This window comes from Chlorocebus sabaeus, chromosome 2 (assembly GCF_047675955.1).
Source record: "Chlorocebus sabaeus isolate Y175 chromosome 2, mChlSab1.0.hap1, whole genome shotgun sequence".
Classification (NCBI taxonomy): Eukaryota; Metazoa; Chordata; class Mammalia; order Primates; family Cercopithecidae; genus Chlorocebus; species Chlorocebus sabaeus.
The window spans coordinates 56271949-56290476 of record NC_132905.1 but is presented as its reverse complement, the minus strand read 5'-3'; the positions used below and the strand labels follow the sequence as shown (position 1 = coordinate 56290476).

The 18528-nt window shown below is 40.8% G+C and overlaps 1 protein-coding gene and 1 pseudogene across 7 annotated transcripts in view; both read left to right on the top strand.

The window, feature by feature from the left end:
* The window catches only part of DZANK1 (double zinc ribbon and ankyrin repeat domains 1), a 101544-nt gene that overhangs the window by 36628 nt on the left and 46388 nt on the right, over nt 1-18528 (top strand). For all 7 annotated transcript variants that reach the window (XM_037993971.2, XM_007961145.3, XM_037993970.2 and 4 more), the window contains 2 exons: nt 1050-1163; nt 7359-7451. In XM_037993971.2, coding sequence (XP_037849899.2) covers nt 1050-1163; nt 7359-7451 — 207 coding nt within the window. The remainder of the gene's footprint in view (nt 1-1049; nt 1164-7358; nt 7452-18528) is intronic.
* LOC103214914 (beta-1,3-galactosyl-O-glycosyl-glycoprotein beta-1,6-N-acetylglucosaminyltransferase-like) lies at nt 13047-14666 on the top strand (annotated as a pseudogene).

The window sequence follows — 18528 nt, the reverse complement described above, 5'->3', positions numbered from 1 at the left end:
CCATCAGCAGCCACAAAACTTGTTTTCACAGCCTGCCCTGCCCTGGTGGAGCTACCATACTGACAGAATTGGCGGGGGGGGGGGGGGGGGGGGGGCAGCCCACGCAACAGCCACCCAGAGCTTTGTGTTCTTTTCTGCAGTTCAGTCATTTTCAGGAACTTCTTAGTTTGTTATCTGCCTTTCAATGACTTTTAGGGTGCTGAAGTGGTTGCTTTTTGACAGCATTGTCTGACTGTGTGATTTTTTTTTTTTTTTTTTTTTTTGAGCAGGAGCCTCACTCTTGTCACCCAGGCTGGAGTGCAGTGACGCGATCTCGGCTCACTGCAACCTCTGCCTCCCGGCTTCAAGCGATTCTCTTGCCTCAGCTTCCCAAGTAGCTGGGATCATAGGCGCCCACCACTACGCCTGGCTAATTTTTGTATTTTTAGTAGAGCTGGGGTTTCACTATGTTGGCCAGGCTGGTCTCGAACTCCTGACCTCAGATGACCCACCCACCTCGGCCTCCCAAAGTGTTGGGATTACAGGCGTGAGCCACCATGCCTGGCCTGTGATTCCTTTTGGGGAAGAGTATTTATAGACCTCCTAATTCCATCATGCTATAAATTAATTTCCTATGGATATTTTTCTTTTTTTTCAACATCTCTCTTTTCTACACTGAACATGTTTTTACTCTTATTAGGAATAAAATAATAAGAAATGTAATTATTGTTATTTTGCTTTCTATTATTTACTTTTTAATCAACACATAATAATTGTACATATTTATGAGTTACATAGTGTTATTTGATACAAATCATGTGTAGTGGTCAAATCAGAGTAATTGGCATATCTATCATAAAGGTAATTATTTAAAAATTGTTTTACAAAAACAAATCAAACTTTACATTCTTCCACCAAGTACTAACCAAGGCTGACCTGCCTAGGTTTTGAGATCAGATGAGATTGGGAATGTTCAGGGTGGTATGGCCGTAGACAAACCTTACATTCTAAGATCTATTCATACCTTCGGTTTTTACATGCAAGATAAACCGGACCTTTTCCTTATGCAGATGGGCTTATGTGCAGAATGCAGAAGCTTGGTGCCCATGAACACTCCCATCTGTGTGGTGTGTGAGGCCCCTCTTGCTCTACAGCTGCAGCCACAGGCAAGCCTCCACTTGAAGGTAATGAAGTGTGATTCTGTAAAAACATGAATGAAATACATAGTAATGTTTGAACAGGTATATGTCCTTTTTCAGCTGGTGGGATGGGGTAACAATTTTTTTTTTTTTTTTTTTTTTGAGACAGAGTCTTGCTCTGTCACCCAGGCTGGAGTGCAGTAGCATGATCTCAGCTCACTGCAACCTCTGCCTCCTCGGTTCAAGTGATTCTCCTGCCTTAGCCTCCTGAGTACCTGAGACTATAGGCATGCACCACCACGCCTGGCTAATTTTTATATTTTTAGTAGACACGGGGTTTCTTCATCTTGGCCAGGCTGGTCTCAAACTCCTGACCTCAGGTGATCCACCCACCTCAGCCTCCCAAAGTGCTGGATTGAGCCACCGTGCCCACCAGGATGGGGTAACACTTGATAAGCTAATATACGTGAACAAAATCCATTCTCATTTTTGGTAAGGTATGCTGTCCAGGAGTTTAACTTGCCAATAGGATCTATAATATTAAGAGAGATACGTAGGATTGTATTCCCTGAATAAGGATTTGGAGGGCAAATTGCACTACAGCTAATGTAGACAATTTTTTACTTCATATATTTAAACTCCAACATTGCAATTAGTATTGATTTATAATTTTGTCCTTAAAGTGACTTCAGACTTTTGTTTGCTTTATTTAATTATAGGTTCTTATTATGGAGAAAAAGAATGACTGGAACTAGTCACATGGAGGAAAAAGTTATGTATCATCACTTACATCCAAAAACTTTGCTAGAAAGATGATATCATACTGTGAAAAATTTTTTCATATAATCATTAAACATACAACTAAATCTTTTCTCCATCCTTCAATTTACAGTCCCATTTACCTCCTCTTTAATCCCAAGTAAAGGTCACTGGAGGATAAAATAGATTTAATAAAGGGAATTTGGGGGATTAAAAAACCAAGAATTTTTAGCAATAAGGGAAATGCATGGCATTATATACAGGCCATAACACTCCTAAAATGGCCTGTGGGTTGTATATGGGCAAAATGTATTCAGAGAAAAGATAAGTCCACTTTTTCTTCCACCTTCAAGCTGCCTTTAGCATGAAGAGTTCACAAGTGTCCAAGACTGTGTGAGCCTTCAGAAATGAGATTTTTGAAAAACTGGCCAGGCCAAAGTCAGGTAGAGGAAAATTTACCAATCTTTTTGTTCAATGACTATTTTCAACCTTAAGATGCTTTAAGATGCTGCAGGAAGCCACTATACAGCCCTGGAAGTCTGTCTCCAGACCTCTTATATATGGGAGAGAGAAATCTATTTTTCTCTTGTTTATTTAAGCCTGTGTTATTTTGGGTGTTCTGTCAATCACAGCAAATCTATTCTTATTAATACATTTATTCAGGATGTTTGAAGATAATATCACTGCAAACTCTTTGGACTATTCAGAACAGGAAGAATAGGGGTAAGTGTTAGTTGTGACCCAAACTCAATATATATAATATCATCTTCAGTATTTGAAATCTAGAGTTCTTCCCATTTTATGGGAAGGCAGAGAGACACAAAGGTACATGTAAGTAATTTTTCCCGTCAATTTGTTGTAAATCCTATACTGAGAATAAACACAGGACTTCTGCAGTGATAGGTAGCATCAAATCCAGGAACAGCCTCTTTCTTGCAGGGCAATTTTTATAAGAGAGATTTTTATAACTTATAATAAGTTATAATAGGAATAATTTTATAACTTATTTCTACTCCATAGGTGGGCCAAAGTTAGAACATATAATGAGGAAATCAATAATGAATTCAAAGATGAGATTTAGAAAATGTGCCTCAAAACTTTGCAAGGAGTTTGGTTTTGCTGGGCTGCAACAATGCTGGGGTGCTGTGGGTTATGGGAGATGGCACCTTCTCTACCAGACTTAGTAGCTCAGATTTCTCCCTGTGGGCCCTGAAGGTTGAAAGTGGGGACAGGTTTTAACCAGACTTGATTTGTAGAGAGACTTTCATCACCATAACCTCTGATCCTGGAGAGAAGTGTGTGACTTTTTATGCCAATCACTATTACTGCTTCTACTCACAGAAGGACATCTGTTTGGAAACCCCGGCCTGACAATCTTCATTCCAGTGCCTCTCCCAGATGTCATAAGGGTGACAGGTTTTGAGATAACATTCTCACCCAGACAGCCACCTCTGAAGTTGGTGGGAATACTCATGTGAACTGCTCAGGGAAGCCAGCAAGCCTTACCTCCCGGCAGGTGGCAGCATGCCATTGACAGCTCCCGTCCCCTTTCTTCGTTGGTCTCTAGCTCACTCCACTGAGCACACAAGCACAATTGGCGCTCTTCCTTCTGTGATGAAGACAGATTCCATGGCAGTTGCAGTTGCAGTCTTGTCTTGTGTGCATTTAAGGCGCTGTCAATGCTGAAGAATTTTGCTCTATCAGAATTTTTTTTTTTTTTTTTCTGCCAGGATTAGAACATACAGTAGCAGAAGTTTCTGTATTTGACCTCTGGCAAAGACACCTATTTCAGAAGAAGAGAGGATTTTACAACTTACTTCTTTAAAATAATTAATACCTAATTTTTGGTAACAAATAATCCAAAGATATACCAAAAAGTGTATAATTTCTTCACTCTACCTCCATTTCTATTTCTCTGAAATAACCAGCGTTAGCAGCTTAGAGTGTCCTTTTATGTATTTTTCTAGATTCACAGAAACATGTTTATGTATATTCATACATTTAGATTTGGTTTGGTTTTGTTTTCTAAACAAAATGAAATCATGTTATATACTTTTCCTCGCAACTTATTTATTTCACTTAACAAATGCATCTATTGGCCATTTTCTTTTTTTATTTTTATTATTATTATTTTTTGAGACAAGGTCTCACTCTGTCGTCTAGGCTGGAGTGCAGTGGCACGATCATGGCTCATTGCAGCCTGACCTCCTGGGATCAAGTGATCCTCTTACCTCAGGCCCCCAAGTAGCTGGGACCACAGGCATATGCCACCACACCAGGCTAATTTTTTTATTTTTTGTAGAGATGGGGTTTCGCCTTGTTGCCCAGGCTGGTCTGGAACTCCTGGGCTCACATGATCCTCCCACCTTGGCCTCCCAAGGTTCTGGGATTACAGGCGTGAGCCACCGCACCTGGCCTCCATTGGCCGTTTTCTAAAGTTGAAACTAATTTTTGCATCCCTGTTCACCAGAAGATGTTAACTCAAGGCATTTATCAAGAAGAGCTACTACAGTTTCCTTTGGGATTTTATGAGCAACATACAATGTACCTCCAGGACTTCAGTCATGTTTGTGGTTCTTAGAATTTGTGAGGCTTAGGTCTGGGATCATCCTGAAAAGATCTGATGATTCCTGTGCCTGAGGCACAGGTGCCTTCAGTGAGTGCCAGCCTCTCACACTGTGATTTGGGGTTAAGGCCAGTGTAACCACAGCTCCACATCAAGCAGAACTTCAGTGTAGTCAGTTTTGAGATTAAGTTTGCAATGACCTACTAGTTCGTTTTCAATATTCTTCCTTTTTAATTGTGTCAATTAAAGCTTATCACTTGGGAGTCTGAAAATTGTTCTCCTCTTCCAACTACTTTAAAAGGAAAAGTTTTATTCCAGTGACTAAGCGGCTCTGTTAAATAGCTTAGAATCTTTCAACTAGACAGTATGTTGCAAAGTCTGTGGATGAAATGGCAAATGAGGATATTGACTTTTTAAAAGTGCTCATCATAGGTGTTTGCCATCCCCATTAAGGCCATCTGATGGTGGCCTCAATTCCAAATCACCTCCACAGACATCTGTGAATTTATGAGTGTAGTGGATTGTGATATAAAATGATTTCTAACTGTGGGTCATGGTCACTGCTCTAGAAAGAAGTGAGCCATGGCACGGTGTCAAAAGTCTCCACAAAAAAAAAAACAACAACAAAAAAACCAACACATAGAAAAACCCATCAACCAAGAAAACTATGTTTAATAGACCTGATGCAGTAAGGTAGACCATCACTTAGACAAGTTCGTAGTAGTATCTCAGAAGAAGGAAGTCAGGACAAGGTATTTGAAGGGAGTTAGTGCTGGACCCTAATGTCAACCATAGGCTGTGGGTGATAATGATGTGTCAATGATGTTCATTGATTGTGAAAAATGTACCACTTGGGTGTGGGATGTCCATAGCGTGGGGGAGACCGTGTCTGTGGAATGGGACAGGGTATACGAGAATCTTCTGTAATTTCCACTCAATTTTGCTGTGAACCTTAAACTGTTCTAAAAATAAAGTTTAAAGTTTATTAAAATTTTAAAAAACAGAGTTTTGCAAGGCGGGGCGGGGATTGGACAGAGTATGCACTGGGCAAAGTTGTGATAAGCAGTTTTGGATTATGAGCCCCCCAAGGTGAGGTCTTGAAGGAAGCTGTTGGACTTGAGAAGTAAGCAGTTTTCGTTGTTCTCCAGTTTTCTCTTCCTAGAGGAAGTATTTTCTGCAGCACACAGCAAGACTACTTTTATTTGATCTCAGTGTTTTTTAACATGGAGACAGGAAATTTGTCTCATTTCTCAATGGGTTTCACCAGATCTTTCCTGAGGCAACATCTTCAGGAAAGTCACAGCACTAAATCTCATAGATAAATGCTGGCCAATTGCTGATTATGCTGTGGCAACTTTAAGTAACTTTGAAGAATGTTGGCCCCCAGGGAGTGTCAGGAACCATTGAGAGCAAGACTGTGATTCTCTACCATTTCGAATAGCAGTCAGTTGGCCTCTGCCCTTTAGGAGTCGTTTAGATTGGCAACTGTGGTACATTGGCTCAGTTCCTAGGAAAACTTTGGAATCCTCCACTAAAATGGAGTTAACCAGACTTTGACAGGCTGGGACTCCATAGAGCTACCTGGTGGTATTGGAAATAAACCCCCTGGAGTTGGGCTTTCTTTTTCTTGATCATCCACTTTACCTATGCCAGCTTCTGAACACACTGTTGGATATACTAGTTTCGGGACACCTAGGGACCACAGCGCTGGACTAGAAAGGAACACTTGAGCACCACTGGTCATTGACAATGGAAAAAGATTGTATCCTGAGAGAATAGAGTGGTCAGTAACGTGTTAGAAAACCTCTGAAAGCTGAGCTGTAGACTATTTTTACCATCATTTCTTTGTCTTTTGTTTTTCTCTGTGTTGCAACTTAACCCCAAGGTCCTGTCTTAGAAAGTTGTACTTACGGCCAGGCATGGTGGCTCACGCCTGTAATCCCAGCGCTTTGGGAGGCTGAGGTGGGCAGAACACAAGGTCAGGAGTTCGAGACCAGCCTGATCAATATGGTAAAACCTCGTCTCTACTAAAAATTCAAAAATTAGCCAGGCATGGTGGCATGCGCCTGTAGTCCCAGCTACTTGGGAGGCTGAGGCAGAGGAATCACTTGAACCCGGGAGGTAGAGGTTGCAGTGAGCTGAGATCACGCCACTGCACACCAGCCTGGGCAACAGAGTGAGACTCTGTCTCAAAAAAAAAAAAAAAAAAAAGGAAGTTGTACTTACCACTGTCTGTCTTTGGCAGTCTTTTCACTTCTTCCATTTCTAAGTAAAAACTACAGAGCAAACCTAAAATTCATATTTAACATGAAGCCCCAGAAGGTAAACCCCAGTCCAAGAACCAGATTACTTGTAAACACACAGATAATCCCTTGCTGGTCTAGGGTCTTTCTGTTTACTGTTTAAGCTGTGAAATGGAACGTCTACTCAGTGTCATGGTTTTCACACTGGAGAAACACACACACACACACCCAACCTTACATATAACCAGTGCAGAATTTCCAACTTACCTTTTGAAGACCAAACGAATACTCTTTTCAGTATTTCCTTGTTGGTAGTTTTGTTTCTTTTAAAACTACATTCAGGCTGGGCATGGTGGCTCACACCTATAATTCCAGCACTTTAGGGGGCTAAAGTGGGAGGATCACTTGAGGCCAGGAGCTGGACACCAGACTGGGCAACACAGTCAGATCCTATCTCTACAAAAACAAATGAAAGAAAACAAACAAACAAAAAAACCCTACAGATATTTGTCTGACACTATTTACAGTAACTCCTAAACCAATCTAATGTTCAGGGCCTGGGTGCAATAATAGGGCCTGTAGCTGAATGACTGACAGAAAAGACTGCTTGATGATTTCTTTGCACAGTTGTTTGCTCAGAGGAACATGTATTTCTTATGTTTTGTTGTTAAGGAGAAGGTAATTTGCCAGGCCTGTGGTACAGGAAATCCTGCTCACCTGAGATACTGTGTCACCTGTGAGGGGGCCCTGCCTTCATCACAAGAGGTAGGTTGATTGCATGTGCCAATCCTATATTTAGTGGCTACTATGTCAATGTTAATGATAATAGAGAAACAGAATCTGCTGAGGGGGTTGGGGAGACAGACGCAAAAAAGCTTCTCTTGGTAAACTGAAAGCAAGATTTCCATATGTAGGGAGAACTTTATATCAACACAAAATTATTTTCAAAGTCTTAACTTCAAGAGGATTGAGTAAAATCAATAATTTTGTATGATTTTGTTTAATAACTTTGCATGGGAGGCTGGCATTAGCCTGTGGGGAAGTGAACTCATTCCCATTTCATTACAGACAGGTATGTCTTTGTCGTCCCCTCCACCTTCCCACACCCCATAGTCCATTGTTTTCATTGACTCTGTATGCACACTGCTTTTTGCAATTGAGAACATTGTAGCCACCTATTTCTTGGGTTTCCTGCCAGCCTATTTTGAATGTTGGAGTGAAGGAATAGGAGTATATGCACTTTAAATACAGTGATGATCTATTTATGTTTATAAAATGTTTCTGATGAAAATTAAAATTACTTCCAGGTGACTCTTGCTTTGTGCCAGGAAGAAGCTGGCATTTACTAGCCAACTTAGAAGAAAAAACTTGCTTCTTCTGGGTTGCTGTGTATGTTTTTGATTGTTTGTAGTGTTTGTTCTCATCTCAGAGAGATTCCTCATGAAACTGGACATTGTGGTTAGTTGGTCTACAGCAGCGGTCCCCAACCTTTTTGGCATCATGGACTGGTTTTGTAGAAGACAATTTTTCCATGGACCTGGTTGGGGGATGGATTCAGGATGAAACTGCTCCTCCTCAGATCATCAGTCATGAGTTAGATTCTCATAACCTAGATCTGTCACGTGCGCGGTTCACATTTGGGTTCGCGCTCCTATGAGAATCGAATGCTGCCGCTGATCTGATAGGAGGTGGAGCACTCACCTCCTGCTGTCCGGCCCAGTTCCTAACAAGCCGTGGTTCCATACAGGTCTGTGGCCCGGGGCTTGGGGACCCCTGGTCTGCCTGATTAGTATCAAATGGGTGTGTACTAGTTTCCTAAGCACCATCAACTAGGTGGCTAACAATGACCGAAATCTATTGTCTTACAGCTCTGGAGGCTAGAAGTCTAAAATCAAGGTATTGGCAAGGCCATACTCCCTCTGAAGGTGCTGAGGAATGAACTGTTCCATCTCCTCCCCCAGCTTCTGATAGCCTCAAGCTTCCCTTGGCCTCTAGATGCAGCACTCCAGTCTCTGCTTTTGCCATCCCGTGGAGCTCTCCCTCTGTGTCTGCCTGTGTGTGTATGCCACTGTGTCCAGGTTTCCCTTTTTCATAAGGACACCAGTCACACTGGATTAGGGCCCACCCTAATGACCACATTTTAACTTGATTACTTCTGTACAGACCTTTTTCCAAATAAGGTCCCATTCTGAGGTACTGGGAGTTAGGACTTCAACTTATCTTTTTCTGGGCAGACAGAATTCAACCTGTAACAGTGGAGTTGGACAAGATACCTTTTTTTCTTTTGAGGTGGAGTCTCGCTCTGTCACCCAGGCTGGAGTGCAGTGGTGCAGTCTCGGCTCACTGCAACCTCTGCCTCCCGGGTTCAAGCGATTCTCCTGCCTCAGCCTCCTGAGTAGCTGGGATTACAGGTGCATGCCACCACACCTGGCTAATTTTTGTATTTTTAGTAGAGACGGGGTTTCACCATGTTGGCCAGGCAGGTCTTAAACGCGTGACCTCATGATCCGCCCACCTTGGTCCCCCAAAGTGCTGGGATTACAGGCTTGAGTCACTGTGTCCTCTGACAAGATACCTTTTAATGTCATCTAATCACGGACAGTCTAAGAGTAGTTGATTTGAAGGCACTTCTTTTGTTTCCAGCTTTATTGAGATATAATTTATATGCAATAAAATTCACCTATTTTAATTGTACAGTTTGATGAATGTTGGTAATTATATAGCCATTTTAACCACCACCACAATGAAGATATTTAGCAGTTCCATTTACCCTGAAAAGTTTTCTCATTCTTCTTTCTAGTTGAGCCACTTCCCTGGTCACCAGACCCAAAAATTACAGATCTGTTTTGACACTATCATTTTGTCTTTTATAGAAGTATGTAGTTTTTTGTGAGTGCTTCATTTCCTTCACTTAGCAGAATGTTTTTGGGGTTCATTCATGTTGTTGCATGTATTAATTTTTTTTTTTCATTTTGATTGTTGAGTAGTATTCCTCAGTATGGATATACTGGTTGATTCATCCACAGGTACTCATGCTGTTTCCAGTGCTGGCACATTATGAATAATGCTGCATTACATGCAAATCTCTGTGTGGGCGTAGTTTTCATTTTCCTTAGGTAAATACCTAGGGGTAGGATTGCTGGGTCCTATTTAAGCGCATGTTTAATTTTATAAGATACTGACCTATATGAAACTGGAACCTTCATATATTGCTGGTAGGAACACAAGTGGTATACCTTCATATATTGCTGGCCTATCACTTGTATTTCTACTAGCAATATATAAAGGTTCCAGTTTCTCTACATCATCTTCAACACTTACTATCACCTGTCTTTTATTTTTCCTTCCTTCCTTCCTTCCTTCCTTCCTTCCTTCCTTCCTTCCTTCCTTCCTTCCTTCCTTCCTTCCTTCCTTCCTCCTTTTCTTTCTTTCTTTCTTTTTTGTCGTTGTTGAGACGGAGTCTCACTCTGTCGCCCAGGCTGGAGTGCAGTGGCACAGTCTTGGGTTACTGCAACCTCCACTTTCCGGGTTCAAGCCATTCTCCTGCCTCAGCCTCCCAAGTAGCTGGGACTATAGGTGCCTGCCACCATGCCTGGCTGATTTTTTTCTTGTATTTTTAGTAGAGAGGGGGTTCCGCCATATTGGCCAGGCTGGTTTCAAACTCCTGACCTCAGGCGATCCGCCCGCCTTGGCCTCCCAAAGTGCTGGGATTACAGGTGCCCAGCCAGCGCCTGGCTGGTATCACCAATCATTTTAATCATGATATTCCCTTTTTACCATTTTAATGTATGTAGGATCTATAGTGATATTATTCCCCTCTTTCATGCCTGATACTTGTAATATGTGTGTTCTTTCTTTATCATTCCCTCTCTCTCTGTCTGGCTTATAAATTTTATTGATCTTTTCAAAGAACTAGCTTCTGGTTCATTCATTTGCTCTATTTTTTTGAATCCTATTTTTTTTTTTATTTTGCTCCTCATTATTTTATTATTTTTTCTTTGGATTTAATCTGATTTTCTCATTTTTAAGGTGAGAACTCAAATTATTAATTTCAAATTTTTCTTATTTTCTAACACAAACTATAAATTTCTAAGAACTTATTTAGCAGCATCCTTATGTATTTTCATTATAATTCAGTTTAAAACGTTTTCTCATTTATCAATGATTTCTTTTTTGACCTATGACTTATTTATTTAGTTCCAAAACATATGAGCTTTCTCTGTTTATCTTACTCTTATTGAGGTCAAATTTAATTCCATTAATGGTCAGAGAGCACACTCTGTATAATTTTCGTTATTTTAAATTAATGAGGTTTATTTTATGGCCCAGCCTCTAACTTGCAAAACATACCAGGTGCATTTGAAAAGAATGTGTGAGTGGAGTATTCTATAAATATCAAATCAATGTGGAGTGTTGCACAGATATTACATATATTTGCTTATTTTTGTCTAGTTTTTCTAGCAAATAATGAAAAAGAGGTATTGGAAAACTCCAACTATAGGAGGTGAAAGACTTGTACATTAAAAACTAAAAAACATTGATGGAGGGAATTGAAGAAGACACAAGTACAGTCATGCATCACTTAATGACAGGGAAACATTCTGAGAAATGCATTGTTAGGTTGTTTCATTGTTGTGCGAACATCGTGGCATGTACAGTACTTCACAAGCCTAGATGGTATAGCCTACTACATACCTAGGCTATCTGGTATACCCTATTGCTCCTAGGTTGCAAACTTTACTCAATACTCTAGGCAATTGTAATACACATCGCAAGGTGATAGAGGTTTTTGGCTTCTGTAAAGTGTGATGGGGCCCACTGTCATATGTGCAGTTTTTCGTTGACCAAAATGTCATTATGTGGTGCATGACTGTAAATGGAAAGATATCCCATGTTCATGGACTGGATGAATTAATATTGTTAAAATGTCCATACTCTATCAAAATTTTGCTGACACTTTTCACAGAAATAGAAAAAAATCTTAAAATTTGTTTGGAACCACAAAAGACCCTGAATAGCCAAAGGAATTTTGAGAGGAAAAAAAAAAGAAAACCAGAGATATCACACTTCCTGAGCTACTATAAAGCTATACTGGCTGAGTATCTCTTATCTGAAATGGTTGGAACCAGAAGTATTTGGATTTTAGGTTTTCCGTACTTTGAAATATTTGTGTATTTATAATGAGATATCTTGTTGATGGGACCCAAGTCTAAACATGAAATTCTTTGTTTCTTATACAAGTTATACAAATGGCCTGAAGGTAATTTTATATAATATTTTAAATAATATTGTGCATGAAACAAAGTTTTGACTGCATTTCAACTGTGACCCATCACATAGGTCAGTTTGGGTTTAGGAGTATTTTAGATTTTAGATTTTCAGATTAGAGATGTTCAGCATATAGTAATCAGAACAGCATGGTACTAGCATAAAAACAGACATGTAGACCAATGGACCAGAACAGAGAGCCCAGAAATAAATTCATGCAGCTACCATCAATTGATTTTTCAACTAAAGTGCCGAGAACACACAATGGGGAAAGGATAGTCTCTTCAGTAAGTGGTGTTGGGAAAACTGGATATTTACACACAGAAGAATGAAATTAGATCCTTATCTCACACCATATACTAAAATCAACACAACATGGATTAAACTGAAAAACTTCTACCAGAAAACATAGGAGAAAAGCTCATGACATTAGTCTGGGCAATGATTTTTTTGGATATGACCCCCAAAGCACCGGCAACAAAAGCAAAAAATAGACAAATAGAATGACAACAAACTAAAAAGCTTCTGCACCGCAAAGGAAACAATCAACCTACAGAATGGAAGAAAATATGTTCAAACCATACGTCTGATAAGGGATTAATATCCAATACATATAAGGAACACAAACAACTCAATAGTAAGTAAACAAATAACCTTATTTTAAAATGGGCAAAGGGAGCAGTCCTGCATGGCTTCTGCTAGCAGAAGCTGCATGGTAGGGCAATCTCCTGTGCCCTGGGGCCAGATGACACTCTAAGGTGGATGAGGCACCTGTAAATCCAGCTGAGCATTGCAGGCCACCCAGGGAGAGATTTTTTTAAAGCCTATTATTCCTGGATGCCTGGTACATTTAAGATGCCTGACAGCATGAAAAGTACTTGGAATAAGTGCAGGATGTCACCTGGAATCAGAGCCCTAAGTGATCTGGACTTTCCTTAATTCTAAATGCAGCATTCTTCATTTCAAGATGCCTTTGCGCTTCTGATAAATGCAAACTGACAACCCTCAAAGCCACAACGGAGGGGAAATAGTTGGTGCTTATAGCCTAGAAGACTGCCCTTAACAAAGCAAAGTCCCTGATTGGCATTTGAAATGCTGAGGTAGTTGCTGTGGAGGAGACATTTTTCTTATCCCACTAAGTATGACTTTGTGGTTCTTATTTTTTCCCTAGTCACCACTGTTTTAAGGATTCATCAAAAGTCCAAATCTGTAAGCATCACATACATGGAGCTTGTTGGAGAGAATCCTAATAGTCATATTAATTGCACCAAAATTTTATAAGAGGAGGTAGATGAAATCCAAAAGGTAAAACTTGAGATGCTAACAGTGAAATTTACAAAGTGCCCTCCGTGTATACCTGACGACTGTATCAACATGACCGGTTATGTACTTCTTCATGTACTTCTTTCATCAAGAGATGCAGATATATTGTAGAACCCCTTAAGAAGGAAGAGTTCTATATTGTAGAACCCCTTAAGAAGGAATATGCTATTGGGCCAATAGCATATTCTATACTGGTTCATTACAAAATTGAAATGCTTGACAGGCTCCGAAGAGCCATGTATATGTCTCAGAATTTCTATTGCATTCATGTGGACAAAAAAATCAGAGGATTGCTTTTTAGCTCCAGTGATGGGCATTGTGTCATTTCAGTCACATCTTTGTGGTCTGTCAGTTGAAGAGTCTGGTTTATGCCTTGTGGAGTCGGGTTCTGGCTGACCTCAACTGCGTGAGGGACCTCTGCACAGTGAGTGCAGACTGGAAGTACTTAATGCATCTTTGTAGTATGGATTTTACTGTTAAAACCAACCTAAAATTGTTAGGAAGCTCAGGTTGTTAATGGGTGAAGACAATCTCAAAGCCAAGAGTATGCCATCCAATAAAGAAGAAAGGTGGAAAAAGTGGTATGCAGATGTTAATGGAAAGCTGACACACATGGCGACTGTCAAAGGGCATCCTCCGCTTGAAGCACCCTTTTTTTCAGGCAGTGTCTATTTTGTGGTCAGTAAGGGAGTATGTGGGGCATGTGCTAGAGGATGAAAAAACCCAAAAGTTTATGGAGTGGGTGTGAGGCACAGACAGCCCAGGTAAGTATCTCTAGGCCATCATCCAAAGGATCACTGAAGTCCCTGGCTCATTCACTTTAAACCATAAGTATGAGTTGTCTGGCGTGCATGCGGTTGCTAGGTTTGTCAACTGGCAGTACTCTGAGGATGATGTTTCCAAGGGTGCTCCTTACCCACCTGTACTGGGGTCTCCATGTACTCAGCATGCATTTTCAGAGCCAGCAACTTGAATTGGATGCTGTATAAGCACCTATGGGTGCAAGCCCATACGTTTGATATGGATGTTGACCTCCTTGCCACTCAGTGTTTGGATGAGCATCTGAGGCATAAAGCTTTGGAGACTTTAAAACACTGACCATTATTAGCAATTTTGGGAATAAGAAGAAGGATGCACAAAATGCCGACTATCTCATTCCTCTTCCTTGTCAATAAGCATCAGAAAAGTTGTTTGGGGTCCTGTTTGGGCCAGGGACTCTGAGTCTTCATGTCAGAGAAGCTGCATGTTTTCTGCAGAGCACAATTAGCTAGAAAGGTGTTATAATTTCTACTTTAAACAATTATAAGGGCTTGAAAGGGAATTAAGAGGAAAAAACCAAAAAGATAAGGCTTTTTTTTTTTGTATTTACACCAATATTTATTTTTACCATTTCTGATGTTCTTTTTTTTTTTTTTTTTTTTTTTTTGAGATAGAGTCTCGCTCTGTCGCCTGGGCTGGAGTGCAGTGGCCAGATCTCAGCTCACTGCAAGCTCTGCCTCCTGGGATTACGCCATTCTCCTGCCTCAGCCTCCCGAGTAGCTGGGACTACAGGTGCCTGCCACCTCGTCCGGCTAGTTTTTTGTATTTTTCAGTAGAGACGGGGTTTCACCGTGTTAGCCAGGATGGTCTCCATCTCCTGACCTCATGATCCGCCCGTCTCCGCCTCCCAAAGTGCTGGGATTACAGGCTTGAGCCACCGCGCCTGGCCTCTGATGTTCTTTACTCTTCTCTGTGGACCTGAGATTCTCTTTGGTTTCATATCCCTTCACACAGAGGAGCTCCCTTTATCACTTCTTAGAGTGCGGGTCTGCTGGCAGTGATTTCTCTTTGTTCTCTTTTACCTGAAAATGTCTTTATTTCAACTTCATTCTCAAAGAGTATTTTTGATGGATATATAATTCTGGGCTGACAGTTATTTTCTTTCCAAACTTTAAAGGTGTTCCACACTCTTCTGGCCTCCATGCTTTCTGCTCAAAACTCAGATGTAAATCAAATTGACATTTTCACATATGAGATGTGTCATTTTTCTCTTGCTGCTTTTAAGGTTTGCTCTTTATTGTTGGTTTTCAGCAGTTTGGCTTTAATGTGCTTTAGTGTGAACTTACTCTGGTGGTGTTCATTTAGAATCTTGTAGCTATAAATTTCTGTCTTTCATCAGATTTGGCAATTGTTTGGCCATGACTTCTTTAGTTTTCCACTCCACTCATTTTCTACTTTCCATCTGGAAGCCCATGTACACACCTGTTGAATTGTTTGAGATTATCTAATAGGTCCCCAAGGTTCTGTTCTTTTTCGTTGTTGTTTTTTTTTTTTTGAGATGGAGTCTCGCTCTGTCATCCAGGCTGGAGTGCAGTGGTGCGATCTCAGCTCACTGCAACCTCTGCCTGCATAACATTCCTCAACATACTAAATACCAAGAAAAAAATTTGAGGGGAGGAGGGACAGAAAGTTTGGTCTCCATTCAGATATTTTGTCTTTAGCTGAGCTGCTTCAAGCCTGTTCTGTACATATGTTGTTCAGGGATTGGTAAGAGATCTGAATACACAGAAAAGATCTCCTCTCTGTCTTGTTTCTTTCTGGGAACTCCTTGCCTCTTTAGCAGCCAAATATTCCCCAGCTTCAGTTTTCTGGTTCTCCTGGCCAGAAATATTGACTTGTGTCCACCACTTCACATGTGCTATGTAGACCACCCTTAGCTCCAGGCTGAAAACCATGACAATGGGAACTGACTTTGTGTAACTCCCCTCCTGCTTGTATGTACTTGCTGCAACTTAACCTGCTTCTGTTCATTCTCCACTGCCTTCATGTATTATCAGCAGAATTTTTTTTTTTTTTTTTTTTTTTTTTTTTTTTTTTTTTTTTTTTTGAGACAGAGTCATGCTCTGTCGCCCAGGCTGGAGTACAGTGGTGTGATCTCAGCTCACTGCAACCTCTGCCTCCTGGGTTCAAGTGATTCTCCTGCCTCAGCCTCCCAAGTAGCTGGGATTACAGGCATGGGCCACACCCAGTTAATGTTTGTATTTTTAGTACAGATGGTGTTTCACCATGTTGGCCAGGCTGGTCTCAAACTCCTGACCTCCAGTGATCCACTCACCTCGGCCTCCCACAGTGCTGGGATTGCAGGTGTGAGCCACTGCACCCAGCCTATTATCAGCAGATTTTATAGTTATTTTCTGTGTGGGAGTCATTTGTTATGGTCTTATGCTATCATTACCAGAAGGAAAAATCTGTAGCTTTTTTTTTTTTAAAGACGATTTTTATTATATACGATGTGTTTCTTCTTCAGAACTGAGACTAAAAACCAACTAATGAGATGGTGAATTTCATCAGAAAACACATCCATTTCCAAATCAAAGCTGGTGTAATTTTAGGGTTGTCTTTTGTTGAGAGTTGTTTGTCTATTAATGTGATTTTAGACTTGATATCACTCTCTCATCATAAAATGACACTCTATAATTTTTTTCCAAGGCACCAGAAGAAATAGTGAGATTGGGACAGCATAAAAATGGGAAACAGTGGAACTTCTGGAATTCTTGGAATATTCTTACAGATAGATTTCAGTAAATTGCAAGCAAAAGATTTTCTCAGACATCCTTTCCTCAGGCATTCAGGACTTCTTATGTAAATAATAAAACCATTTAAATTGATTTTATTAACTGTCAGTGATGTAACTGTTTCAGAACAATCCCAAAATTGAATTTGTTCTAAAACTTGTATTTCTATCTGAATGGCATATCAGAGCTTAGATGTCACAGGATAATACTTATCTCTGTAGTCCATAGAAGTCACAATGCATGTTCATTCTGATAGCTTTATGTCTTTTCTTTGTTTAGCAGCATTAATATGATGGGGTAAGGTAACTTTTCTTTCTCTTCATTTTTTTGTTTTGTTTTTTGATCAGTAAGACTACCAGAAAGATAACTTTTCTTTCTTTAAAGGAATGTTGTATTTAAAAGCCACTAGAACAGTCAGTACATTTCCATGAAAAGTCTGAAGGCTTTGTATTTAGAAATCCAGGCCGGTAAGCTTTATGCCAAAATCCTGTCTTAAGGATAGGACAATTGAAACGTAAGTTCTGAAGCAAAAGTTTGCAGAGAATTTCTCTTTGATTTACCTGAAGGAGTTTCCCTCTAATTGCACAGAAATGAAGGCAAGTGCACACAAAGAGGGCCTCTGTTCTCGGGTATCTGTGGATGCTGGGGGTTGATGTGGCCTCTCTTGGATAGGTTTCTATTCTAGAAAACAGAGCAGTCCCTGAAGAAAAACAGGATATAGCTGGGCAGATAGAGTGAACTAAAGTGTGTGTCTTTAGGGAAAAGTGCCCTTAGCAAATAGTGTCCCTGGTGTGCGCAGTCTTAGTATTGTGGCAATACACATATCCAGTTACCAATTGAATCAATCATTCATTGACTCAGTAAAACCATTTGAATGACTCCCATGTGCCAAGATATCAGGACTGTCCTAGTGGGGGGAATAAAAGTGAAATTATAGTCCTTTCTCCTGAAGAAATCAAGTTCTAGTGGAAAGCAAGGTGGGACAGAAAGGAAGCTGGCTGGTGGAACTTGGCCCAGTGCTAAGCATTCCTATCCCCTTAACTGTGGGTAATTGTCTGAAACTCCCTACAGACCTGGGAAGAAGCTATTGTATTGAAGGGGCTGTATGGAATTAGGGAGAGAAGCCAGGCTTTAGAGTCAGATGACCCTAATCGTGCTTCTCACCCTCTCTGTGTCCCCGTGCTCTCCCTCTGTAAGATGGGGACAGTGATGGCTCCACCTCCCAGGTCTGCCTGCCGGGACTGCCGGGACTGCTGTGAGGGTGCAGGGCAGTGTGGGAACAGAGCCTGCACATGGTGGGTGGTCAGGTAGCAGCCACTGTGCTGTCACTCCCGTTTGGGAAGTGAGCAAGTCTCTTACCAGGCAATAGTGAGGAAGCAGCAGGAAGAGATTCTAATCTAGGTTTACCTAACATAGGCCCAGGAATTCTCACGAAACAATTCTGCCTCTGTCCCCAATATAAAATAATTGTTCTCATGTGTCAAGAGTGGGAAATCAAGTCACACTTTTCTATGGAAACCAAAACTCCAAAGGGTAGAAGATAAGCCTCAATCGTGGCCCCTCAGGTAGTTTAGCTCTCTTCTTCCTTCATTAATATTGTTCTGTTAAATCAACAGTAGGGCTTGCTATCCCTTGTAGAGGACTACGTGCTCACAAAGGAGATGTTCCCGATAAGTCCTGCTCTTGCAAACAAAGCA